Raw genomic sequence first — 27,304 nt, 5'->3', positions numbered from 1 at the left:
TTTTTATGGTCAATGTAATAGGCAAAACCAGTGCTGGTGGCCTAACAGTCAGTCATAACATATGTGGACCAACAGAAGCAAATTCTGTCCCTCACCACACATTTGAACCTAAGGATGACATATAAACACAATAAGTTAATTTTAATATTGCTTTCTAAATTTCTCAATAAGAAACTTTTGGCCTAAGGGCGCCGTGAAAAAAATTCTGATACTCTAGGCCGCCATGATTCCAAAAAGTTTGAGAACCACTGGTCTATGTGATGATGGCTGCAGAGTACAGTGGCCAGCTATGGGCACTATACTGTAGTACTTAATAAACCAGTATTACCTGGCATGTTACTTGAGTCACTTTAGAAAGCTTGTAAAAAAAAAATGAAACATTTGACTCAGAATTCAGCCACTTCAGTAAGTTGCTATAATATAAAATACATAATAAAAATGCATAAAATAAGTAGGTAAATAGGTCTATATGTATGTGTCCTGTATTTATAATTTCTCCTGGCTGACGACTTTAGCTGTTTTCTTTTTAGCTTATATTTCTAAAAACAGATTTTACAGCGCCCTTCACCTGCCCAACAAAACAGTTTTTTTCTTGCCTATTTCATACTGATTTTTATTTTGTATATTTTGCTTTTATCCACGACTGCCATTATTTCTGTAATGACGAGCAGTAACCAAGTATTCTTATCAAACAAAAAGATCTATATGCTACACAGAGATAGCTATCTAGACCACATAGTCCTGAGCATATACAGGGGAATGGTATTTTTTACCACATATAGCCGCTCTGACTGGCCACTATATATATATATAAACAGCTCATGCAAACCAAAAGATTCCAGGTAATTACAATACAGATCTGACAATGACACACACAATGAGGCTGTAATGAAGAGATTTAACATTGTTGTAGAATTAAAGGTCCTATTGGGCTCTGGTTAACAGTACAGATGCTGTAACACTAAGGGAGATATTTATCAAAGCTCTACGAGAGATAAAGTAACAGCCAGTCAGCTTCTGCCTTACATTTTACAGGCTGTGTTTGAAACAACAGGAGCTGATTGGTTGGTACTTTATCTCTAACAATTTTATCTCTCTCCAAGCTTTGATAAATGCCCCCCATAAGGCAATTTTGATTTAAAGGGCCAATTTGTTACAACGCAAAACCTGGTTGGTTCTGTATGGTAGAAAAATTATGTTTTAAATCGCCAAAATCTCATCAATTTGCATATCTCGCACTCTATTACTCTCTATTATTTGGGCCAGTGGCATACTTATTAAAGAATATTTGTGGCATAACCTCCGAAAACACTAGTTTTTCGGGATGTACCCGCAAGTATTAAGAATCCCCAAGATAAAGCGGGGCAGGCTTTTATTTACATTTTCACATTACGAATTTAGGCAAAAATAATTTATCACATCTGCATTAAAAATGCGCGTTGTGATAAATAGTAATCTTACATCTTTAGTCCGATGTAATGACGCCCGAGATCGCCGGAGGTGAGAGATGCTGGACGATCTCGGACATTTTTTTAAAGGGGCAATCACTTGCATGGTTTTGCCTTGTAAGTGATTTTCCCTTTAAAAAACAGGTCCGAGATCGTCTGGCATCTCGTACCCCTGACGATCTTGGGTGTCATTACATCCAGCCTCTAGTCTGTTAGACATAGCCCGACGGGACGTGTAATGGGCCCTACACACTTGCTGATGTTTCCGATTTGGACGATGTTCGATTTCAACGATTAATGACCATCGTCCAAATTGTCTTGCTATGCTAAACGAGGGAATATATTAATGAAGAACGACTGCGGGGACGCGCATCGTTCATCATTGGTGCATACACACTGAGCGATGTGAACGATTTATTACTGAACGAGATCGTTCATATCGCGCATACACCGGCAAGTGTGTAGGGACCATTACCCTCGATAATCAGATTGGAAACTATACAGAAACCTCGGGCAAAAGTTAAAGCTAAAAGGAAATTTCATACATCTGAAACTATCATCAAAACTATCATTAAAAATACTAAAATATTAAGGGAATTAAATTGCCTCAGTCCATGTGAATTTATAAGTAGAAATATTAATGTAGAATATTTAGCAAATGGTAATTTAACATATTTATGAAACATGCATGAAATGGGTATTGCCACTCAAAAGTGACTGGAAAACATGATTTGCCTACACTACTGTCTGGGAGAATGCAGTTAACAAAAATCAATGTAGTTATTGAATCAAATTTCCTGTTACTGTATTTCCCTGTTCTGTATGCCCAAGAAAACAGTTGTTAAATGAATAAAGATTATTTTCTTTATGGCCTGTTCACATGATTGTCATCTAATATATTAAAACAGCACATTATATAGCACACCTCTCACCATTTCAGATCTGTGAATTGGAGTTGGGGGTGTGCGAATTAAGCTACAGTGTACTCCCCTTCAGACACTTATTCACTGCCATCCGCGCTAGTGTCAGGTGCATGTGGCACCATACCCTCAACATTTTACACATAATTTTCCTATAATTTCAATGGAAAAATGGAGAGTCAAAAATTGGTACAGACCACAGAAAAAAAAGCTACCGTACCTGCCAAAAAGGTATAGTTGGAGGGTATGTGGCACCCATTCACTGCATGGGACTTACCGTCCAACTTTTGGGACTTTTGGGGAGGGATGATAATTAGCTTTTCAGCATAGATGATGGTTAGCTTACTTACATTTGCTTGCACACAAAAACAAGTGATGTAATCCCGCATTATGGGCCTAATTCAAACCTGATCGCAGCAGCAAAATTGTTCTCTAATGGGCAAAACATAGCGCAGTGCAGGTGGGGCAGATGTAACATGTGCAGAGAGAGTTAGATTTGGGTGGGGTTTGTTCAAACTGAAATCTAAATTGCAGTGTAAAAATAAAGTAGCCAGTATTTACCCTGCACAGAAACAAAATAACCCACCCAAATCTAACTCTCTCTGCACATGTTACATCTACCCCACTTCCAGTGCACGTGGTTTTGCCCATTAGAGAACAATTTTGCTGCTGCAATCAGGTCTGAATTAGGCCCTACGTCATCTCAGAAAGCTCCTACAGGAATTGAATTACCCCATATCATCTACTGGTAATGTTGATCTATCAGCATAATAGTCCCTGCAGGAGAAACAGCACAATAACCAATATTTCACAAAGTAAAAATCTCTTGAATGTTACACAAGTTAATTACTTAATTTGTGAACAGCACTTGATGTGGAGCAAATATTGTTACAAAGGAGAAGACATACAAAAACAGCCATCCTTTTGCTGCAAATGATAACCTAACTCCTTTTATTAAAATGCATGTAATATATTTACATTTAATTTAGTATAAAAGTGCTTGTTAGTTACCATAAAGTACTTGCACTGTAACCACACACACACACACTTTTCAGTGTAACCCACAGATGGCAGATATAAATAACACCACTTGTAGGAAGGGCTGCTATGATCACACCCGGAGAGCAGGATGTGCCCTGTTATTTATGTACATGCGAGCCTAGGTTTATTTCTTGCTGCTTTTACCAGTTTCTACTGAAAAAGTTTCTTGTCCACTCAATTTAGTAGTAATATGTTTGAGGTCAATTTAATTTGTACATTATATTATGTTGAGCTAGTATGTAGCAATGCAGTATAAATGTAGAAAAATACCTACAATAATATAATAAAATCTAATTTTGGGCAAAATAAGTTAGCATGCAGACACTTCCCTTACCTGGTAGGATATGGTACAGGTGTGTCCTCATACATCTGGCCTCAATATACCATGCAGCATGAGTGAGCCGCCAGGTCCCGTATAACTTTGCTAGTGTTTTGTTTCTTTTATTTCCAAACATGCACCTTTAATGTGACTAGGACGCACAAGGAGACTGTGCTGATTAATGTGATATATAACACTTGTATATTGTGTGTGACTAACTGTATATGGAGCAGAACAGAACTTGTATTGACAAAAGCTGCTGCTGCATTGTAGCACTTTGTATACAGATTCAGAGACTCATCGCACACAGATTCTGTAGTTTTGCATACCGTTGTGTCCCAGATGCATCATGTTGAGACTAAAGCTGGCCATACGCCTAAAGATTTATTGTCCGATGTGGCTGGTTGGAACGAAAATCTGGTAAAAGATTGGAGCAAATGACAGTTGACCATTTGCTCCCAAACACTGAAAAACAGGCAAAAATGGTTAGTCAGAGAAATTGGTTAAATCTATTTGATTTAACCAATTTGTCTGAATGACCGTTTTTGTCAGTTTTCCGGCATTTTGGCGCAAATGGCCATACATTACCAGATTTTCGTTCCAAACAGCCAGATCGGACAATAGATATTTAGGTGTATGGGCAGCTTAAGATGCATTTTCGGCAAAAAAGCTGCCCAATGCTAGTAGAGTTTCACTGGTCTGGCGCGCCGAGAGCGACTGTTTGGCACAAATGCAGCATAGATGTATGAGGATATATCTGTACCACATGACTCATCCGCTATGTTTAACATGAGTTACACACCATTTATTTGTTCAATTTCTACTGCACCCTCTGCTATATCTTCTTCAGTGCTAATTTGTAATTTTAATTTGTAGTCATATCTTTAGGTACTAATGAGCATATTTGTATGTAGGGGAGTTAATGTCCTGACCCCAAATGGAATTGATCTGTCTGGTTTAGCTCCTATTATCAGCACTTTGTGGGTTCATATTCAGTTGTATGCTCCCTAAAGTGTTTACTAATCTAGCTGGTAGGAACAGGGTCAACATTTGTGGGAGTGGGGCAAACAGGGACACATCTCACATAAGCGGCTCCACACCTTCAGCTTCCTACAGAACATTAATGCTCAGTGACATCACAGTGAGCATCATGAGTAACTCTTGTCTTCCTGCTTCATTCCCCTCCGTCCACACTCAAACACTGCATACAGCTAAATTGTGGCTGAGCAGTATCATATTAATTCTTGATTAAGAACCAATTTTAAGATTACTGAGTGAAATGTGTATTCCATAGCAAGGGATTTACAAACTCTCCAAGAGTCTAAAGTGAAATGGCATCATGCTACCAGTACTGCTATCCCCTGACCGTTTCTTCAGTTTTTGAATGAAAAAGTGTTCAGGAATTTTTGGGTAGTATATAGCAAAAAAACAAACAACAAAAACAATCCGTTTCCTGAAAGAAATAAAGATCACAGATTATTGTCCAAAGTGACAAAATAGATTTGTACACTTTAGATGCTAAATAACTCTTTAAGATTTTTTTAGATCATTCAAATGGCCATAGGAGGGCAATTAAATGATTCCTATGCGGTTCAATGTAAGCACTAGGGACCTGATCCAGTAAGGATTGCAAATTCTGCTAAGTAGCAGAATTTGCAATCCTTTGGATTGCATGCTGGGGTCCGCACTGCAGGGGGAGGGGGGGGGGGGGCAGATATAACATGTGCAGAGGGAGTTAGATTTGGGTGTGGTGTGTTAAAACAGAAATCTAAATTGCAGTGTAAAAATAAAGCAGCCAGTATTTACCCTGCACAGAAACAATATAACCACCCAAATCTAACTCTCTCTGCACATGTTATATTTGCCCCCCATGCAGTGCACATGGGCCCTCATTCCAAGTTGTTCGCTCGCAAGCTGCTTTTAGCAGCTTTGCACACGCTAAGCCGCCGCCTACTGGGAGTGAATCTTAGCTTATCAAAATTGCGAATGAAAGATTAGCAAAATTGCGAATAGACACTTCTTAGCAGTTTCTGAGTAGCTCCACACTTACTCGGCATCTGCGATCAGTTCAGTCAGTTTCGTTCCTGGTTTGACGTCACAAACACACCCAGCGTTCGCCCAGACACTCCTCCGTTTCTCCAGCCACTCCCGCGTTTTTCCCAGAAACTAGCGTTTTTTCGCACACACCCATAAAACGGCCTGTTTCCGCCCAGAAACACCCACTTCCTGTCAATCACATTACGATCACCAGAACGTAGAAAAAACCTCATAATGCCGTGAGTAAAAAACCTAACTGCATAGCAAATTTACTTGGCGCAGTCGCACTGCGGACATTGCGCAAACGCATTAGCGACTAATCGCTCCGTTGCGAGAAAAAAATAACGAGTGAACAACTCGGAATGACCCCCATGGTTTTGCCCATCTGCTAACAAATTTTCTGCTACGATCAGGTCTGAATTAGGCCCATTGTTTCATAGTAATTAAAACCTAATACAAGGGGTAATCTCTCTCCCATATCCAGCTCAGAGTTTAGGGAAGGAGAATATATGGGATTAGAGAACCTAAATTATTACAGTCTTGGAAATTAACCATTTATAATTGTAGGGAGGGAATCAGATGTTTAACAGGGTCCATACATTGGAGTCAAGACACAAACATACTGAGCTCTTTTTGCTGAAAATGCAACTAAGATGCATTTTTGACAAAAAAGACTCCCAACGTTTAGCAGAGTTGCATGGGACCTGGTTGCTCACTCGCGCCAGACATCTTGCGCTGCATGGCGTATTGAGGCTAGATGTATGTGGACACATGTAAGCATAAGTAGAAACAATGAGAATTACAACATACAGAACCATATCTAGAAAGTAATTTTTTTATGTTTTTATTTATTTTCACTAAGCTCCATGTGGCAAGTCAAGATCAGTCCCAGCTGGTGAGAGGCGATTTAAAACCAGATGTTCAGAAACCTGTGTCAGAAAGCCTGGAGGTTCAAGACCGTTTTTGTTCTGCTTCTTGTATAATATTGGGGCAGATGTTTCAGATGTAGTGCTGGTAATGGGGAATCCTTCAGGTCAAATTCTCTAAACCTAATTTGTAGAGAATATTCTGAGTCACTGTTCAGTCTGATACTATAGCAGAATGCATAAGGGTTATATCCACCTATTGCAGATGTTACTGGGCCGTCTGGATAGTGTAATGGTTAGCATTACTGCCTCACAGCATTGAGATTATGGGTTCTATTCCCACTATGGCCCTTACTGTGTGGAGTCTGTATATTCTCCCCGTTCTTGCATGGTACTCCGAGTACTCCAGTTTGCTCCCACAATCCCCCCAAAATATACTGGTAGTTTAATTGGCTCCCAACAGAATTAACCCTAATGTGAATGTGTGTGCGTGTACATGTGGTAGGGAATATAGATTGTAAGCTCCACTGGGGCAGGGACTGATGTGAATGGCAAACTATTATCTGTAAAGGGCTGCGGAATATGTGTACCCTATATAAATAACTGGTAAAAAGAAATAAAGAATAATAATAAATGTTATTGACCCTTAAGTTGGCAGTAGTTGATCTGAAGAAATTTTCGCCAATGTGAAAAATGTCCTGAAATATCTGTAATGCTGCATCCTGGATGATCTCTTTTACGATGAAACAGTGGAGGTGTAATAACATATACCTTGTGTGTGCAGAATCCTGTGATTTATGTATCAGTACCTGATCTGCATGGTCTAGAAGTAGTCTTCAAACGCAACAAGAGTCAACTGGAAAATCATCCCATTCCTTCTTGCATTATTTTGCCTCTCCTAATTATCAAGATCTACCAGGCAGTATTGATTAGTAGTGATCTCTTGACAATTTTGAGAGGTGACCGCCTCCACATTATCTTGTTAGGTGACCATATTCTCAACTTTTCTTTTCAACTTGATCAGGTCACTAACCAATGAACTTGCTCTTCTTAAGCTATGAATAACTTTCTGCACATCAGAGTAGACAGGAGCGTGCTTTTTTCATCTCCTTAATAAGTGACAAAGTAAATTCCTTCAAATGATAGGATCTGATTCAGCTTCCACTTGACTGCAGAGGAATTCCTGCCCTTATTTCCTGTTTAAGGAGGGTTTCGTAAATTACTGAGTAAGCTCCTTTGCATTATTCTTCTTTCCCTTTGACATTTCACTTCAGTCTCTCTGGGTAACTTTCCAGGTGATTTGGGGTGAGGTTTGTCAGATTTAATATGAAACAATTAAATTTGTGCAGCTCATCATAGTAACCACACATATAAAGGGTTGGGTATGGAATCCCAGCGGTCAGGATCTCAGAGGTCAGAATACCAGTGGGGCAAGCGCTAGAAAGCCTCTTGCAGGCTCCCTGCACTCGCCACGCTGCGGTCTCAGGAGCTTGCTGTGCTCGCCACAGGTTCTGTTCCCACTCAATGGGTTTTTTGGACACCCACGAGTGGGAATAGCCTTGGCGCAACTGTCGGCATTCTCGGAGGCCTGGATCCCAGCGTCGGTATTCTGACCGCCGGGATTCCGACCACCAGGGAGAGCAACTACATCCCCATATAAACCCCCTGTGCTGCTCCACTTAGCTGGTCACTCCAAGTGATAACACCTCCAATCAGAAACTTATTGAAGGGCAATAAGTAGGTTTGAGATGATTCTATGGAGCTCTCTGAAAAAAGGAGCCAGAGACTTATTTTTTTTCCAGACCTCTTCTCCTTTCTCAAGGTTGTTGCTGAATGCAGGATACTGGTAGAGGGATGTTCTCCAGGTAACATTAAGCAGTTCTCACCTGTGCCTCATATAAGTTGGTACTTTGGGATGTTCTAGGCTTCAGGTATATTTCAGTGTACTAGTAGAGGTGGCATATATGCTTGGTGTACAGCCAGGCAGCTTCCATAGGAAGTGTCAGGTAAACTCACTGGGGACTGAAAGATACACGATGACAGGCAGATTACACTGTGTTGATGTCTCCCCTAAGTTAAGTCAAGTGTTCCATGCAGCCTGACCGTTTTGCAATGACCGGTTGGAGTGGGAAGTATGACTTGTTGCAGAGGCAGCTTACACCTGCCCTTATTTTGCTTGTCACTCTGATCCCACATTGGCACAAATTATTTTTTAACTTTTTTATAAATCTTTTACTGAATTCCACTGAGAGTAAGTAGACAGACTCATCATGTATTCTAATAATTTGAAGAGAAAAAATACCTCCTGCCACTGTAACATCAGAGAAACAAGTAAAAGTAACATACAATTTATATTTTGCTTTTAACACACAGACAAAAAGTTAAACAGTATTTTAGATACCACTGTGGTTTAATGTTGAGACGATAGGTTTACTTTAATATGACTGTCTCTCATGTCTGATAAAGGACTTGGAGATGTAATCTGTTTTGTGGTTTTCTGACACTGTTTTGTGGCTGTGTATACTGTAGGATTGTGCGTGGAGATCAGTGATTGAAGGGGGTGATATTACACTATGTAGACAAAAGTAACAGGACATATCACCCTTGTGCGTGCGCAAGCCAAACACCATGGTCCTGCAGCAGACACGTGTTTGTGAAGGTATAAACCGGGTAGAGAGGCACTGATTAGACCATTTGCTAAGGAAATGGCTTGGCTCATGTTTCCAGGGCGATGCTGGACTGGTATACAAAGAATTTGGTAACCCGGATGGACTGGCCAGCTCTTAACCCTATTGAGAACCTCTGGGACGAATTGGAGCGACGGGTGCGCTCTAGGCCGACTCGACCTTCTTCAGTGTCACAGTTGGTCACTGTACTAAAGGCGGAATGCCAAAACATACCGCCTGCTGTTATCCAGGAACTTGTGGACAGTTTGCTAAGAAGGGTGTCTGCAGTAATCACTGCATGTTAATGGAACAGTAGAAATAAGTGTATACTAGCGCTGGCTGAGAATAATTAATACTAGGACGGTTTGTGTAAAAGTATAAACAAGTGCAGTTTATTAGCTTAAAATTTGTAAAAATAACAAATGTTAAAGTGCCACAATGAATTCATAGATATAAATTTAATATAATAAATGCCACTATTAACTCCTATATCATGTACTAACAGAGTCTGGCTAGGACCCTCTCCAGTATGTGTGCATAGCAGGTCACCCTTAGCAGCAGTGTATACCAGATCTTTGTAATAGCAGTCCCCAATAGTCTCTCCGCATCAGGGGGAAATGATTGCTGAAGGGGCGATCCAGGTACTGCAGATGCTGCACTTATGTATTCAATGGAGAAGAGAAAAGTCTAACTAGTACCAGAGCTGGATTCCAGAAGTCCAAATGGCTTTAGCAGGTAATCTCAGGCTTAACGCGTTTCTCTGGTTCACAGACATCCAGCTTCCTCAGGAGCATACTTTTAAATGTGACCAGGGGCCTCTTTATATACCCCTTTTATGGTAACATAATGGGCGGGATTCAGTTCTTTTCACCCCTTTCCACACCCGTTCTGTTTCTGCCCTCTGGGGCATGGTATCATTATTTCAGCTTGCTGCCCTTGGAGTAGTGAGGCACCTAACCCTTTACACGGCTAAACCTGATTACTATGGGCGCGATATGCACAATAATGGGGATCATTTTAGACAGGAGATTGGGCGTGATATATTATTTGAATTCCACCCAATATGTGTTAACTGTTGCTCATAACAGGCATAATACACAAACCGTCTATAATGCAAGTGGTGGACCTACAAAGTACTGAGGCCAATAAAATCTCATGTATCTATTTGCTGTCAGTGTCCAATCACTTTTGTCTACATAGGGTACATTATACATTAAGAGATAAGTGGGGAACAGACCAGTAGAAATGTGACACTTTGCAGAAGGTTCTGAAGTCTAAGGGGAATATTCCATAAAAAGAAAGAATGGTACTTTTACTTTAACCTGTCTTTACAACTGTTGTTCTTTGTATTCCATAGTTAGTAACATTACTGTATATCTTCATTTTTCTTAAAGTTAATAAGTAAAATATGAGCCTGAGTTTGTTACCGCCACAATAAATTGTCTTGTAAATGCAAAACAAGAAAAAAGGTACAGCCACAATAAAAACACAAAAATAAATTCAGTGGATATGGTTAACACTAGAAACCATTAGTTTACATGTGTTCAAAAAAAAATCATGCATTTAAAAAGAATCTATTCATAGGCATTTTTTATGTTACATTAATAGGGTTAATCTTGCCCTGGCTTACACTGAACTGACGGAGGAACTCTACCGTCTCCGTGACCTCACAACCCTCCAAAGTCAGATTCTGAGGTCGCTGCTGGAGGAGCAAACAGGTATCAAGCCTTCAGCATTTTACACTTCCATCTAAAATGATAACCATCATTTGACTGCATACCTCATAAAAACTGTATCCTAGACCTTAGGCTTTATGGAGCACATTGCTTTACATTTCTAGGAATGTTGGCTAGAACTGTATCCATGGTACTTTAGCAGCTTATTCCACACTGTGGGAAGCTTCCGTAGCACCAATGTTACACAGAAAACGTATTTTTCAGTCCTAGGATTTTTCAATCTCTTATTACCTTCTGTATTACCTTTGTCATCTGAACTTTGCTATTGTTACGCTTCTCACTGTGGGGTCTATTCATGAAGCAGTGAAAAGTGTGGAGAAGTTGCCCATGGCAACCAATCAGCATTGAAGTACCATTTATCATTTGCATACTTTGCAATTGTACAGAGCAGCTGATTGGTTGCCATGTACCAGGCCCCAAGGATCAGAGGGGTCCCAAGTACATGCTGCTTAGTGCCCGGCAGGGATGTGAACAGTCTTGTCCAAATAGGGCAGCGAGTGTAGGGGGCGTGGGCATAACCTCAGAGTGACAGGAGCCTCTCACACACAGTGACGTCACGAGTGTCCGGGTCCGGCTCATTGCAGGCAGTTACGGGACATGGCAGCAGCTCCGCTGGCCAGGATTACTGTGCCCTGCGCCAGCCTCTACTGGTGGGGTGTGAGGGCCGCATGGTTCCTACTGTGCGGTGTTTGGGTCTGGATACTGGGAAGTCTCTCCCCGGGGAAAGAGTGGATTGGTGAGGGTATACAAGGCTTCGGCATGGGGTGGGGAGCTGGGTATGCAGCATGGAGTCATTGGGGAGAGACGGACAGTGGGGTGTGTGGGAGGAAGGAGAGGGAGACACAGACTGTGGTGTATGTGGGGAGGAAGGATATATACATATATGTGTGTATATATATATATATATATATATATATATACACACAAATAAATGACCTGCAGATCTCCTTACAGCCAAGTTATTTTATCATGTAGTGTGGGCAGGGCCGGCAGCAGAAATCTTGAAGCCCACACAGTGATAGCTGAGATTATTTTATACAGGTTGAGTATCCCTTATCCTAAATTCAAAATCCAACATTTTTGGTTCCCCTACTCCCACCCCCCACCCCCCGTACAAGTACAAAAGCGCTGATGCTTTTGTACTTGACGAGTAGCTCCCTACCAGTGCAGCTCCTGCATGCTGGCAGGGAGCTACTCGTCGCTGTCTGGCTGCAACGGCTGCGTGTGACGTCACGCAGCTACCTTGGCCCTCCCCCCGCACGGTCCCGGCACGCCTGCGTTGCCCGGACTGTGCCCTTAAAATGGCAGCCAAACGCTGCCAGCCCGCACAGCAGCGATCAGGTCTGAATTAGACCCTCTGTCTGCACCTAGGAGCGTACAAGCTTTTGTTTGAAAATGAAATGTTACACTGCAAGCAGGCCTCCATGTTCTCCCAGTCATCCTGCCCATCCACCCCATTTTGTTCATTTAGAGTAAGATGCAATTCTGTCAAATTATGTAGAGATATGAAGCAGTGTCATCTGCTTTGAGGTAAAAATGTTCAAGTATATTCTATAAAATGATTGGTAGAAACTGTTTGGTTGTTATTGGCAACCTGTGCAGTGGCACACTGCTGCTTCTCTGTACATTGCTTGGTACATCTCCCACTGTGCTCTGTACAAGAAATGCTCATGCCTAATAACTGAACTGTATGCATCTCCATATATCCACCCTGGTCTTTTGCATGGGTTGTCACATGTAAAGTAAAGGCATGTATGCATGTGAGAACGCATCACAAATGGGGAAAGTGAGATGTACTTGGTAAATACCATGTTTATGCATATCTGCAAGCAATTAGATGCCCACTGTTTGCTCTCTGACCTGTCATGGAGGTTTACGTTTTTTCAGGAAATGCTAGTTTCGTTCTTGATAATATTACTGTAAATTTCCAACAAGTCCACCTAGATAGAACAAGTAAGTCCATGTATAGTAATGTGTGGCGGAGAGATCAGATGTATGCTTCACAGTTCTAAAATATTGTTTCTCTTTTCCAGGACAGAGACACTCTCCTCCACCTCGTCATTCCCCCTGCCCACTCCGACACTCTCCTTCTTCTCTCCACCATTCTCCATCCTCACAGCGCCGATCCCCGGTCCCACAGTGCCCATCTCCCATCTTACAGAGAAGATCTCCTGTGCCACAGTCTCCAGTACATCAGCGCCGCTCCCCAGTGCCACCATCCTCTCCTTCACGTAGATCTCCAGCATCATCGCCTTGCCCATCCCCTGCAAACAGTGAGATTTCATATTCTAAGCCTTCAGCTCACCAGGCAAAAGCATCTTTCCAGGCCCGCCGAAGCTATTCTGAGATCTGTGAGCCTGCTCTGTATCCACGGTCACCCCGTTCCTTATGGATACCAGCAGGAACGGCAACCTTGCCCAAGCAGCGGTCCTACAATGAGGGATATGCTGGCAGCCCACCTACTGTGCCCTGCTTCCAGGAACCTCCACAGCAATCCTCTGATGAGGAGGAGTGGAGTCCCCCATCCCCACCCAGTCCAGAGCCTGGAGCAGTACGCTGTGCTTCCTTTTGTGCAGGGTTCCCCATTCCTGATGTGGCAAGCAGAAGAATGTCAGCTTCCTACTCCCGTACAGAACATGCACAGTCCTGGCCTTCCATCAATGTAAGAAATTGGGAGGGGGTGAATGCATGGGATCAATTGTCAAGTGCACCTGTATTTTAAGAGGAAGGTTGTATTTTTAGCCATGCCAGAAGATACAGTAATACTCTTTCACAAGGGACGCACCACTTTCTAACCAAAATAAACACGACATACTGTAAATGAGATGTTAGCACTCTCTTATTGAGGATAATAATTGTTTTATTGCAACAACAGGAGGAATATTTACTAATTAGAAGTGGAGGTATTGCCCATAGCAACCAAGCAGATTCTGGCTAATAGTTTCTAGAAGGTTCTAGATAAATGATAAGCAGAATATGATTGGTTGCCATGGGCAACATCTCCACATCTGAAAAACAAGCACTTTAGAAAAAAATCTACCTCCAGGAGTCTGTGTTATTTAATATCGTAGATACTCTGTGTCAATTGCTCCATGGTAGCAGATGCTACTACAGGTGGCTGTTATATATTGGATAATCTAGTGTAAATTATACGATGATAAGAAATCACAGCGAGTTTAATGACCAGATAATGGTGCAGACTCACTGCATACTCCTACGCAGGGCACAGAATGCCTAAGTAATATTCTTGTCCTACTTATTTTTGAATTATCTCTTACAGGTGTCTCAAATTCAGATTAGAATGTTAGTCAGAATACTTTGGGGTTATCAGTGCTGTCTATATGTTCTATAACAGTGAATACAAAATTGTAATACGCTGGGAATGGAAAACTAAAAAAAGATTGCTGCAAAAGTTAAGAGCATCACCTGTTACTTCCCTGCAGTTAAAGATACAGTAGCAGCATACTCTTGTTGTCCATCCACTTTAGTTGAGCATACATACTTAGGCAAAGTAACCAACCTAATAAAAGTAATATAAAATTGATTGCAGATGCTGGGTAACCTAGGGGCTAATTCAGACCTGATCAGGTCTGAACTGCGCATGAGTATGCACCGCAATGCGCAGGCGTGACGGTCCACAGCGACGGGGATTGCTGGGCATCGATGGGAAGGTGCGACCGGCAATCTCAAAGAAGATTGACAGGAAGAGGTCATTTGTGGGTGGCAACTGACCATTTCTAGGGAGTGTCCGGAAAAACTCAGGAGGAACCCAGCATTTTGTGGGAGGATTTGTGACGTCAGCTCCGGCCCCGATCATTGCAGCGGCTGAGTAAGTCCTGGGCTGTTCAGAGACTGCAGAAACTTCTGTTTGTGCAGCTCTCCTGCACATGCGATCCATAATTGGTTCACCAGTTCATACTTTCCTACCTTATGATTCCCCCTTTCCCTCCAGGGACAAGAGTGTAGGTGTGTGGGGGAAGCTGTGACAACATTATCTGTGTGTGATAGTGGCTCCAGCATGGGAAAGAAAGAGTATCAGGATCTGGGAGAACCCATTCAAATGAGGGATTCTGTCAAACAAGTATATGTTCGCATGAAGAAGCCACCGTGGGGGGAGGACATTTGTTAAATGTTACAGTAGAAGGTAGTGGAGCTTTGTAAACCAAAATAAATATGCACAATACACAAGTTAGATTAGAGGTTTTCTTTAGTTCATTGCAAGATTTGAGTCTGGAATATATTCCCAGCTCTTGTAGAAAGAACCACTAATGGCACTATGCTTCATATATGGTGGACCTGCCCTGTCATCGTTTCCTTCTGGAATCTAGTCCACTCCCTCCTTAACTCCCTTCTGGACTCCCCGTGCTGAAAGATCCCTGGATCTTTTCTCTAACGTCCTAGAGGATGCTGGGGACTCCGTAAGGACCATGGGGATAGACGGGCTCCGCAGGAGACATGGGCACTTTAAGAAAGAATTTAGTTCCTGGTGTGCACTGGCTCCTCCCTCTATGCCCCTCCTCCAGACCTCAGTTTGATACTGTGCCCAGAGGAGCTGGGTGCTTTTCAGTGAGCTCTCCTGAGTTTACTGATAGAAAGTATTTTGTTAGGTTTTTTATTTTCAGGGAGCTCTGCTGGCAACAGACTCCCTGCATCGAGGGACTGAGGGGAGAGAAGCAGCCCTACTCTCTGAAGCTAGGTCCTGCTTCTTAGGCTACTGGACACCATTAGCTCCAGAGGGATTGGTACGCAGGATCTCACCCTCGCCGTCCGTCCCAGAGCCGCGCCGCCGTCCCCCTCGCAGAACCGGAAGACAGAAGCCGGGTGAGTATGAGAAGAAAAGAAGACATCACAGGCGGCAGAAGACTTCATGATCTTCACTAGAGGTAACGCACAGCACTGCAGCTGTGCGCCATTGCTCCACACACCTCACATACTCCGGTCACTGTAAGGGCGCAGGGGGGGGGGGGGGGGGGCGCCCTGGGCAGCATTTGGGACCTCATATTGGGAAAAAGAACACATATATACAGCTGGGCACTGTATATATGTATGAGCCACCGCCAAAATTACTGTTTAAGCGGGACAGAAGCCCGCCGCCGAGGAGGCAGGGCTTCTCCCTCAGCACTCACCAGCGCCATTTTTTCTCCACAGCACCGCTGAGAGGAAGCTCCCGGGGCTCTCCCCTGCTGATACACGGTAGAAGAGGGTTGAAAAGAAAGGGGGGGGCACATAATTAGGCGCAAAAACTATAACATACAGCAGCTACCTGGTTAACATTAAGTTACTGTGTTATTCCTGGGATATTATAGCGCTGGGGTGTGTGCTGGCATACTCTCTCTCTCTGTCTCTCCAAAGGGCCTGGTGGGGGAACGGTCTTCAGAAAGGACATTCCCTGTGTGTGTGTGGTGTGTCGGTACGCTTGTGTCGACATGTCTGATGAGGAAGGCTATGTGGGAGAGGAGCGGGAGCAAATGAATGTGGTGTCTCCGCCGACGGTGCCGACACCTGATTGGATGGATATGTGGAAGGTTTTAAATGATAATGTTAATTCCTTGCATAAAAGATTTGACAAGGCTGATGCATTGGGGCAGTCAGGGTCTCAACCCATGCCTGACCCTATGTCACAGGGACCGTCAGGGTCTCATAAGCGCCCACTATCCCCAAATTGTTGACACAGATACCGACATGGATTCTGACTCCAGTGTCGATTACGATGATGCAAAGTTACGCCCAAAATTGGCTAAATCCCTTCGATATATGATTATAGCAATAAAGGATGTTTTGCACATCACAGAGGAAACCCCTGTCCCTGATACGAGGGTGTATATGTATAAGGGAAAGAAGCCTGAGTAACTTTTCCCCCCTCACACGAACTGAATGAGTTATGTGAAAAAGCTTGGGAATCTCCAGATAAAAAACTGCAGATTTCCAAACGGATTCTTATGGCGTATCCTTTCCCGCCAACAGATAGGTTACGATGGGAATCCCCCCCTAGGGTGGACAAAGCTTTAACACGCTTATCCAAAAAGGTAGCCCTGCCGTCCCAGGATACGGCTACCCTCAAAGATGCTGCTGATCGCAAACAGGAGGTTACCCTGAAGTCCATTTATACACATTCGGGTACCTTACTAAGACCGGCAATTGCGTCGGCCTGGGTGTGTAGTGCTGTAGCGGCATGGACGGATACCTTATCTGAGGAATTGGATACCCTAGATAAGGATACTGTATTATTGACCCTGGGGCATATAAAAGACACTGTCCTATATATGAGAGATACTCAAAGAGACATTAGTCTACTGGGTTCTAGAATAAACGCTATGTCGATTTCTGCCAGAAGGGTCCTGTGGACTCGGCAATGGACAGGTGATGCCGACTCAAAAAGGTATATGGAGGTTTTACCTTACAAGGGTGAGGAATTGTTCGGGGAAGGTCTCTCGGACCTGGTCTCCACAGCTACAGCTGGAAAGTCAAATTTTTTGCCTTATGTTCCCTCACAACCTAAGAGAGCACCGCATTATCAAATGCAGTCCTTTCGTTCACAAAGAAGCAAGAAAGTCTGAGGTGCGTCCTTTCTTGCCAGAGGTAGGGGCAGAGGAAAGAAGCTGCACAACGCAGCTAGTTCCCAGGAACAGAAGTCCTCACCGGCCTCTACAAAATCCACCGCATGACTCTGGGGCTCCACTGGTGGAGCCGGGCCCTGTGGGGGCACGTCTTTGGAATTTCAGCCACATGTGGGTTCACTCCCAGGTGGATCCTTGGGCAATAGAAATTGTGTCTCAGGGTTACAAGCTGGAATTCGAAGAGGTGCCTCCTCGCCGGTATTTCAAATCGGCCCTACCATCTTCCGCCCAAGAGAGGGAAATAGTGTTAAACGCAATACAAAATTGTATCTTCAGCAGGTGGTGGTCAAGGTTCCCCTCCTTCAACAGGGAAGGGGTTATTATTATTCGACCATGTTTGTAGTCCCGAAACCGGACGGTTCGGTCAGACCCATATTGAATTTAAAATCTCTGAACCTATACTTGAAAAGGTTCAAGTTCAAGACGGAATCGCTAAGAGCGGTCACATCGCAAGCCTGGAAGGGGGGGATTTTATGGTGTCACTGGACATAAAGGATGCGTACCTTCATGTCCCCATTTATCCACCTCATCAGGCGTACCTAAGATTTGCGGTACAGGATTGTCATTACCAATTTCAGACGTTGCCGTTTGGTCTCTCAACGGCCCCGAGGATTTTCACCAAGGTAATGGCGGAAATGATGGTGCTCCTGCGGAGGCAAGGTGTCACAATTATCCCGTACTTGGACGATCTCCTCATAAAAGCGAGATCAAGAGAGCAGTTGCTGAACAGCGTATCTCTTTCACTGAAAGTGTTACAGCAACACGGCTGGATTCTCAATATTCCAAAGTCGCAGTTGGTTCCTACGACTCGTCTGCCCTTCTTGGGCATGATTCTGGACACGGACCAGAATAGGGTTCATCTCCCGATAGAGAAGGCCCAGGAACTCATGACTCAGGTCAAGAACCTATTGAAACCAAAACAGGTGTCAGTGCATCATTGCACTCGAGTCCTGGGAAAGATGGTGGCGTCATACGAGGCCATTCCCTTCGGCAGGTTCCATGCGAGGACTTTCCAGTGGGACCTACTGGACAAGTGGTCCGGGTCACATCTTCAGATGCATCGGTTGATCACCCTGTCCCCCAGGGCCAGGGTGTCACTACTGTGGTGGCTGTAGAGTGCTCACCTTCTCGAAGGCCGCAGATTCGGCATTCAGGACTGGATGCTGGTGACCACGGACGCAAGCTTCCGAGGTTGGGGAGTAGTCACACAGGGAAGAAATTTCCAGGGTCTTTGGTCAAGTCAAGAGACTTGTCTTCACATCAACATCCTGGAGCTAAGGGCCATATATAATGCCCTACGTCAAGCGGAGACCTTACTTCGCGACCGACCAGTTCTGATCCAGTCAGACATCACCGCAGTGGCTCATGTAAACCGCCATGGCGGCACAAGGAGCAGAGTGGCAATGACGGAAGCCACCAGAATTCTTCGCTGGGCGGAGAATCATGTTAGCACACTGTCAGCAGTGTTCATTCCAGGAGTGGACAACTGGGAAGCAGACTTCCTCAGCAGACACGACCTACACCCGGGAGAGTGGGGACTTCATCCAGAAGTCTTCGCACAGATTGTGAGTCGGTGGGAACTGCCACAGATAGACATGATGGCGTCCCGCCTCAACAAAAAGCTACAGAGGTATTGCGCCAGGTCAAGAGACCCTCGGGCAGTAGCGGTAGACGCCCTAGTGACACCGTGGGTGTTCCGGTCAGTCTATGTATTTCCTCCTCTTCCTCTCGTACCAAAAGTGTTGAGGATAGTAAGAAGAAAAGGAGTGAGAACAATCCTCATTGTTCCAGATTGGCCAAGACGGACCTGGTATCCAGATCTGCAGTAACTGCTCACAGAAGATCCGTGGCCTCTTCCTCTAAGACAGGACCTGTTGCAACAGGGACCCTGTCTGTTCCAAGACTTACCGCGGCTGCGTTTGACGGCATGGCGGTTGAACGCCGGATCCTAGCAGAAAAAGGCATTCCGGTTGAGGTTATCCCTACGCTGATAAAGGCTAGGAAGGAAGTAACAGCGAAACATTATCACCATATATGGCGAAAATATGTTTCTTGGTGTGAGACCAAGAATGCTTCTATGGAAGAATTCCATCTGGGTCGATTCCTTCACTTCCTACAAACTGGAGTGAATTTGGGCCTTAAATTAGGTTCCATTAAGGTCCAGATTTCGGCCCTATCCATTTTCTTTCAAAAAGAATTGGCTTCTCTCCCAGAAGTTCAGACTTTTGTAAAGGGAGTGCTGCATATTCAGCCTCCTTTTGTGCCTCCGGTGGCACCTTGGGATCTTAACGTGGTGTTAAGTTTCCTAAAGTCACACTGGTTTGAACCACTTAAAACGGTGGAGTTGAAATATCTCACGTGGAAGGTGGTCATGTTATTAGCCTTGGCTTCGGCTAGGCGAGTGTCTGAATTAGCGGCATGTCACATAAAAGCCCCTATTTGGTTTTCCATATGGATAGAGCAGAATTGCGGACCCGTTCGCAATTTCTGCCAAAAGTGGTTTAATCTTTTCATATGAACCAACCTATTGTGGTGCTTGTGGCTACACGTGACTTGGAGGATTCTGAGTTACTTGATGTGGTCAGGGCTTTGAAAATTTACGTAGCCAGAACGGCTAGAGTCAGGAAAACTGAAGCGCTGTTTGTCCTGTATGCATCCAACAAGATTGGTGCCCCTGCTTCAAAGCAAACTATTGCTCGCTGGATTTGTAACACGATTCAGAAAGCGCATTCAACGGCTGGTTTGCCGTTACCAAAATCGGTCAAGGCTCATTCCACTAGGAAGGTGGGCTCTTCTTGGGCGGCTGCCCGGGGTGTCTAGCACTACAGCTGTGTCGAGCTGCTACTTGGTCGGGTTCAAACACTTTTGCTAAATTCTACAAGTTTGATACCCTGGCTGAGGAGGACCTCATGTTTGCTCAATCGGTGCTGCAGAGTCATCCGCACTCTCCCGCCCGTTTGGGAGCTTTGGTATAATCCCCATGGTCCTTACGGAGTCCCCAGCATCCTCTAGGACGTTAGAGAAAATAAGATTTTACTTACCGGTAAATCTATTTCTCGTAGTCCTTAGAGGATGCTGGGCGCCCGTCCCAAGTGCGGACTTCTGCAATACTTGTATATAGTTATTGCTTCAATAAGGGTTATGTTATAGTTGCATCGGTCTTGAACTGATGATATGTTGTTTTCATACTGTTAACTGGGTAGTTATCACAAGTTATACGGTGTGATTGGTGTGGCTGGTATGAATCTTGCCCTTGGATTAACAAAATCCTTTCCTCGTACTGTCCATCTCCTCTGGGCACAGTTTCTCTAACTGAGGTCTGGAGGAGGGACATAGAGGGAGGAGCCAGTGCACACCAGGAACTAAATTCTTTCTTAAAGTGTCCATGTCTCCTGCGGAGCCCGTCTATCCCCATGGTCCTTACGGAGTCCCCAGCATCCTCTACGGACTACGAGAAATAGATTTACCGGTAAGTAAAATCTTATTTTTGCTGTGTTACACTCCCCCGATGCTTGATACATTCTCCCAAAAACTGACTACACACATCCTAACTGCAGCAAAATCACTGATAGCTCTTAATTGGAAAAATCCCTCTCCCCTCTCTCTCCCGTCCCTTAAAGCCAAGATCTGGCATATTGTGTCAATGGAAAGGATTACATATTATCTCCACGATCGGGGTCACGTTTTTGAGCCGGTTTGGGCCCCCTGGCTCGTTGCTGAACGTAGATCACCGCCTCTCCCCTCTTGTTCCTAGCTCCATCCGCAGACTCATGGGCATCGACTACCGCTCTTCCTCCATTTCTTCTCTCCTTTTCTTTTTTCTTCTTCTTTTTCTTATCCTCTCTCGTCTCTCCCTTGCTCTCCTTCTCTTTCCCCTTTTTTGTTATAACTTTCTTCAGGATATGTACCGTGCCTTGATTACACCGTGGTTTTCCCCTCCCCTTAGCCCCCTCTTCCTTCTCCCCCTTCCCCCCCATATTTGATACTTTGTTACCAATGTTTTCATTCTAAAAATGTGGTTTTTGTTGGGCGTTGGTCCTCTTGACCGCGTGTCCCTTTTCTTATTGTATTGTTTGCCCACTCTGTTTAACCACGCAAAAATAAAGAATAAAAAAAAAAAAAGAAAGAACCACTAATATTGTAAAATAGAAGTTGTTATATAAAAATGTTTATAACCATCACAGAGTCACACGTTAAAATTCCTGTAACTTGACTGAATTTAGGAATAGATTTTCACTTGCCGTGAAGCCAAATAAAAGCTAATGATCTGTATTATCAGCCAATATCTGATAAAATAGCCTAGCAGTCTGTAATGTCATCCACTTAGTTTACTGACCAAACGTCTACTCTGCACAGGAGCAAAAAACACAAGGAATAAAAAAAATGAAACATTTTTTTATTAATATATATATATATATATATATATATATATATAAAATAAAATTGCGTGTGTGTGTTTAAAATATATATATATATATTTTTTATTTCTCAACTCTCTTTTAATCTCTTCCTCACTCCTTCCCTTTTTGTCCCTTTTTCTCTTCCCCTGCAGTTACTGATGGAGACAGTAGACTCGGAGGTAAGAAGTTGTCCCCTGTGCCAGTTGGCCTTTCCTGTTGGATACCCAGATGACATTCTGATAAAACATATTGACTCCCATCTTGAGAACAGCAAGATCTAACAGCAGCTTGCCATCTCTCTGTGGGGTTCCAGGATATAAAGATGCTACACGCACTAAATGGTCTACAGAATATTAATCCCCATATTTTATGCACTGTTGATGAACACATTATGTCGTGATGATCATGAGTATCTATATACTCCTGTATGAAATACAGTATAATCACTGCTTGTGAACACACCTGGTTATACAGTGAGACTCACTGATCATAAACACGATGGGGTATTTAATAATTGCAAATGTTTGCACAGTATAATGATGTTGACTCTAAACACCACTAATGAACACTACAAACACATTCCACTTTATAAAACCTGTGGTTCTCCAGCACTTGTAGAACTACAACTCCCAGAATATCATGCCCACCTATGGCTGCCACTAGCTGGGACCTATACTTCCGCAGTAGCTGTGAAGCCACAGATTGTATACCTTTAACCTGAACAATGCTACAGGGGCACTTAAATATAAAAAAAATACCCCTTTTTAATTCAGGAATGGGACTTTTACCTGGTTACAGAAGATTCAGTTAATGGCTTGAGAAAGTAATTGTATCTGTTCTACCAACCTGTCGAGCTCAGGGAGAACAGAAACCCCTGTGGAGCAGAGGGCTAATCACAGGAGCAAAGCTCAGCCTCTTACTCTGCGCTCTTTTTTGAAACAGTGGAAGCAGCCATTTTGTGAACTAAACCTGTTCTCATGGGAGTATAGCATACTTACCTGTTTTTTTCAGGATTCTCCCTAATTTTGGGAGTGTTCCGGACTGGAGTGGGTGGGACCAGGATTTTTGGGGGCACGACTTGGTGATTCTCTTCATTATGGCCCTGTCCCTGCTGCATTGCCTTTATGCGGCGAATCACCTCACCATGCCTCCTGCACTTGTTACTTTCACCCTATAGGATCTGCCAGAGGGGAAGTCCTACACGTAGGCATTGAGGTTACTGCTTCTAAGTTCATAAAGTGCTTGCATCTACTGTATTTAAATGTGATCATAAATGAGCTGATATTATCACCTGTACCAAAAACATGGACAAGAGTCAGTGACTAATTTGGTTGTAACTAATCAGTTAATGCACACAAATGTACTATCATTTTAAGATGTGTATTAACTGCACGTGTCTTAAATACTGCTGTGTAATAATTCTGAGTGCCCTGAAAAATGAGTACACTGTAATAAATGTACAGTGTATTTTTCATTGTATAAAAACAGTAAATATAACCAACATCTGACTGGGAGCTGTACTATCATGGTGCATTCTAAGAATATTGGGAGATGTACTAAGCAGAGACAAAAGTGGAGAAGTTGCCTATGGTAACCAATCAGCATTGCCGTAACATTCATAATTTGCATACTATAAAAGTATACAGAGCAGCTGATTGGTTGCTATGGTCAACTTCTCCAGATGCAGGTACAGGCCCTCTCACAGTGAATGGGTGGAACAAAGGTCATTGATTTCATCATACATGCATAAGGCACCATATAATAAATAGTTTTTGCCTCAATTCTCTTTAAATATAGAACTAGAATACTGTATGTGTTATTTACAAATACTTGTTACTCAGTTTGCACCATGGTAGTACAGTACATTACCACTACTGTTGCATACTGAGAGGCAGTCATTTAGACTGGATCAATAGTTAGGAGTATGCAAAGTATGATAATTTTACTAGGGACGACTGACATCACAGAGTAAGTCTGTGGGACAAACTGGAAACTCAACTAAGCAAAGGGTCAATACTTTCTTGTATCGCCAACTTTGAATTTAGGGTGGGAAAGGTTGGTTCTGTGCCTACTCATCTCTTCTCTATTGCAAGTTTCAGGATGGAAAAGTTTCCTTCATTCCTCTGGTAAGCCTGAAGTGCTCCTAAAATCATTTGTGTGCATGATAAAATCTCTCATCCTTAAACATTAAACTGGATGTACGGTTCACAGCGGAGTCTCGTCACCCGCAAGTGTTGCTGCCATATTTAAACCATGTGAAGAAATGAATTTTTAGAGGTAGCTGTTGTCGGATGAGACCCAAGAGTGAATGGCAGACAGTATGGCACTATAATGAATGTGGAATTTAATGGACTAAAAGGACTAATTAAAGGACTAAAAGCTCTCTGCACCTCTTAACCCTCTCACTGCCAGATCAGCCTGCAGTGCATTGCCAAGAGATATTTCCATCGCATGCAGAAATGTGTCTCTGGTCAGGCCCTGGCATGCAGGGAGTTAAACACAAAGCTTCCTGATGGGAGTTGCCTCTCCCTGACGTGTTATACCTCAGCCTCTAACTTATGTGTAATGTATACATATACATACCTATATGTTTATATGAATATATATGTTTGTATATACACTGAGTCTGCACAACAGTGTCTGTATTTCTGGCTCTGCTGGTCTAATGTCTTCCCTCATTGTCTGATCCAGTGACACTGTGAGCCAGAGTGGTCTGCAGAGTGCTTCTCTTTGTGATGTGTGCGGTAAATGCAGTGCGTCACTCATTTGTTGCGCTCTAGCCTTCCTAGTGCCAGAGCAAATTCACTGTGCATATGACACTGTGATGCCTGCAATGGAACACACCAGATTGTCCGTGGGACATACTGCTCTGCAGTGTTTTGTGTGACGTGGTGAGCTGCAGTTCAAGTAATATGTGCTGCTCTGCAGTGCTGAAATATGCTGGTCTGCAGTGCTCAGTTTATGAGATTCTGGTATACAGTGTATGGTGTGCAAACTGCATTGCTTTGTTCAGTGGAACATATTGCTCTGCAGTCTGCTGATACGACATGCTGCTCTGCATTGTTCAGAATGGCATACTGCTCTGCACTGCTGGCGTGGCCTCCTATTCTGAAATGTACAGTAAAATCTGGCATTCTGCAGAGCTCAATGTGTAACCTATTGCTCTGCGGTGCTTAATGAGTGACATGCCGCACTGCAGTGCTCAATGATGGAAAAAAGCTACTCTGCAGATCGCTCAGCTGCTCTCACAGTTCTTTGCAAATTCCTGTCCTGTGTAAATGAATAAAAAGTGCTTTTTTTTATTACAAACGTTTGTTGTTCGGTTTCTCCTAATTTGAGTAACTTGTGACCCTACAATGCGCCATCCATAACATCACTGGTTTGTGGTTTCATTTTGATTTTTCCTTAATGTTAGAATTAGAACTTTCCTATTTAAGAGAACAGTTGTATTCAAAGAAAGCCTCATTTCTGACTGACAGGATCAATTACCTCCAAGGTGGAAGCAGAACAAAATTAATTTTGAAGTGAAAAAAGAAGATGACCATTTAGTGGTAGTAGACTGGACTTTGATGTGACATTTGTACTGTTTCCACTCAGCATTTTCCAGAGCATCTGCCAACATGCAAAATAAGGCAGAGATTGCTTTTCCAGAGGTGCTTCCAAATACCAAGGCGAGCATAATGAAATGTGCTACATGGAGATGCAGGTCTTTGACATTACTGACTCAAAGCTATGAATCTAACAATCTGCAAAGTGCACCCAATCTAAGAAGCATTTTCGGCGCACACTACAAAGTGGTTTTGCACTAGTGCACCTGTAAGGTCTACACACATAAAGGTACACATATTCACTAATTAATAATATTCCTACTGTGTGCACAGAGGTGTACCGTGCAATTGTGTAAAGGTCACCTCATTGTACAAACTCTTACCACTTTACCATCTTGCCTCTCATTAAGGAGCATATTTAGCAAAAATTAACTGTAGGATATCCCCGAAAATAACTATTTTCACATGCTACCTGAAAATATTAAGCACATCTGCTCCACATCTGCACTCCCCTTCGACAAAATCTATACAGGTTGAGTATCCCATATCCAAATATTCCGAAATACGGAATATTCCGAAATACGGACTTTTTTGAGTGAGACTGAGATAGTGAAACCTTTGTTTTTTGATGGCTCAATGTACACAAACTTTGTTTAATACTCAAAGTTATTAAAAATATTGTATTAAATGACATTCAGGCTGTGTGCATAAGGTGTATATGAAACATAAATGAATTGTGTGAATGTACACACACTTTGTTTAATGCACAAAGTTATAAAAAATATTGGCTAAAATGTATTGTGTATAAGGTGTATATGTAACATAAATGTATTCTGTGCTTAGACTTGGGTCCTATCACCATGATATCTCATTATGGTATGCAATTATTCCAAAATACGGAGAAATCCGATATCCAAAATTCCTCTGGTCCCAAGCATTTTGGATAAGGGATACTCAACCTGTACTGGGTCCCTTTCCCCTACAGAATCCTCTTCAAACTCCTCACCCTCACATACAAAGCCATCTCTAACTCCACTGCTTCCTACATCTCCAACCTCCTCTCCCTTCATACTCCCTCCCGCCCACTACGGTCGGCCAATGCCATCGCCTCTCCTCTGCCCTGGTCACTGCTTCCCATGCACAAGCTCAATATTTTGCCCGTGCTGCACACCTTCAGTGGAACGCGCTCCCCCGCTCCATTAGACTCTCCCCGACCTTGCAAAGCTTCAAACGGGCACTGAAAACCCACCTATTCATCAAAGCGTACCCTTCCGATGCATAACCTAGTCCTGAGGCTGCTCCTCCATCCCCCTGCTTTTAACATCTCTGCTTTGCTTACACACTGCCATCAGGCTTCCTCCCACTTGCTTGCACCTCATGTCATCTGTCTGTCACCCCTCCCCACTATATTGTTAGCTCTTCAGATCAGGGCCCTCTTTCCTCTTGTTGTCAAAGCACTCTTCTCGACACATTTCACTCACAGCTCTCTCCTACTCTGCAACCATCTTTACCTGCTTTTTCTCCTGCTGGTAAAGGCTCATCTCTATCTATGGCCGCCAGCCCCAAGTAGTACGGTGATTACTCCCTCGCTACTTAGATCTTAGCTGTATTAGGGCCCTCATTCCGAGTTGATCGGTCGCAAGGCGAATTTAGCAGAGTTACACACGCTTAGTCTACGCCTACTGGGAGTGTATCTTAGCATCTTA

At 43.3% G+C, this 27,304-nt stretch overlaps 1 protein-coding gene across 1 annotated transcript in view; it reads left to right on the top strand.

The window, feature by feature from the left end:
* The window catches only part of TBKBP1 (TBK1 binding protein 1), an 80,334-nt gene extending 54,975 nt beyond the window's left edge, over nucleotides 1-25,359 (top strand). The window contains exons 7-9 of the mRNA XM_063959649.1: nucleotides 10,906-11,015; nucleotides 13,067-13,695; nucleotides 22,203-25,359. Coding sequence (XP_063815719.1) covers nucleotides 10,906-11,015; nucleotides 13,067-13,695; nucleotides 22,203-22,331 — 868 coding nt within the window. The 3' untranslated portion in view covers nucleotides 22,332-25,359. The remainder of the gene's footprint in view (nucleotides 1-10,905; nucleotides 11,016-13,066; nucleotides 13,696-22,202) is intronic.
* Nucleotides 25,360-27,304: the final 1,945 nt, after the last annotated feature.

This window comes from Pseudophryne corroboree, chromosome 3 (assembly GCF_028390025.1).
Source record: "Pseudophryne corroboree isolate aPseCor3 chromosome 3, aPseCor3.hap2, whole genome shotgun sequence".
In the NCBI taxonomy this organism is placed as follows: Eukaryota; Metazoa; Chordata; class Amphibia; order Anura; family Myobatrachidae; genus Pseudophryne; species Pseudophryne corroboree.
This window is presented reverse-complemented; position numbering and strand designations above follow the sequence as displayed.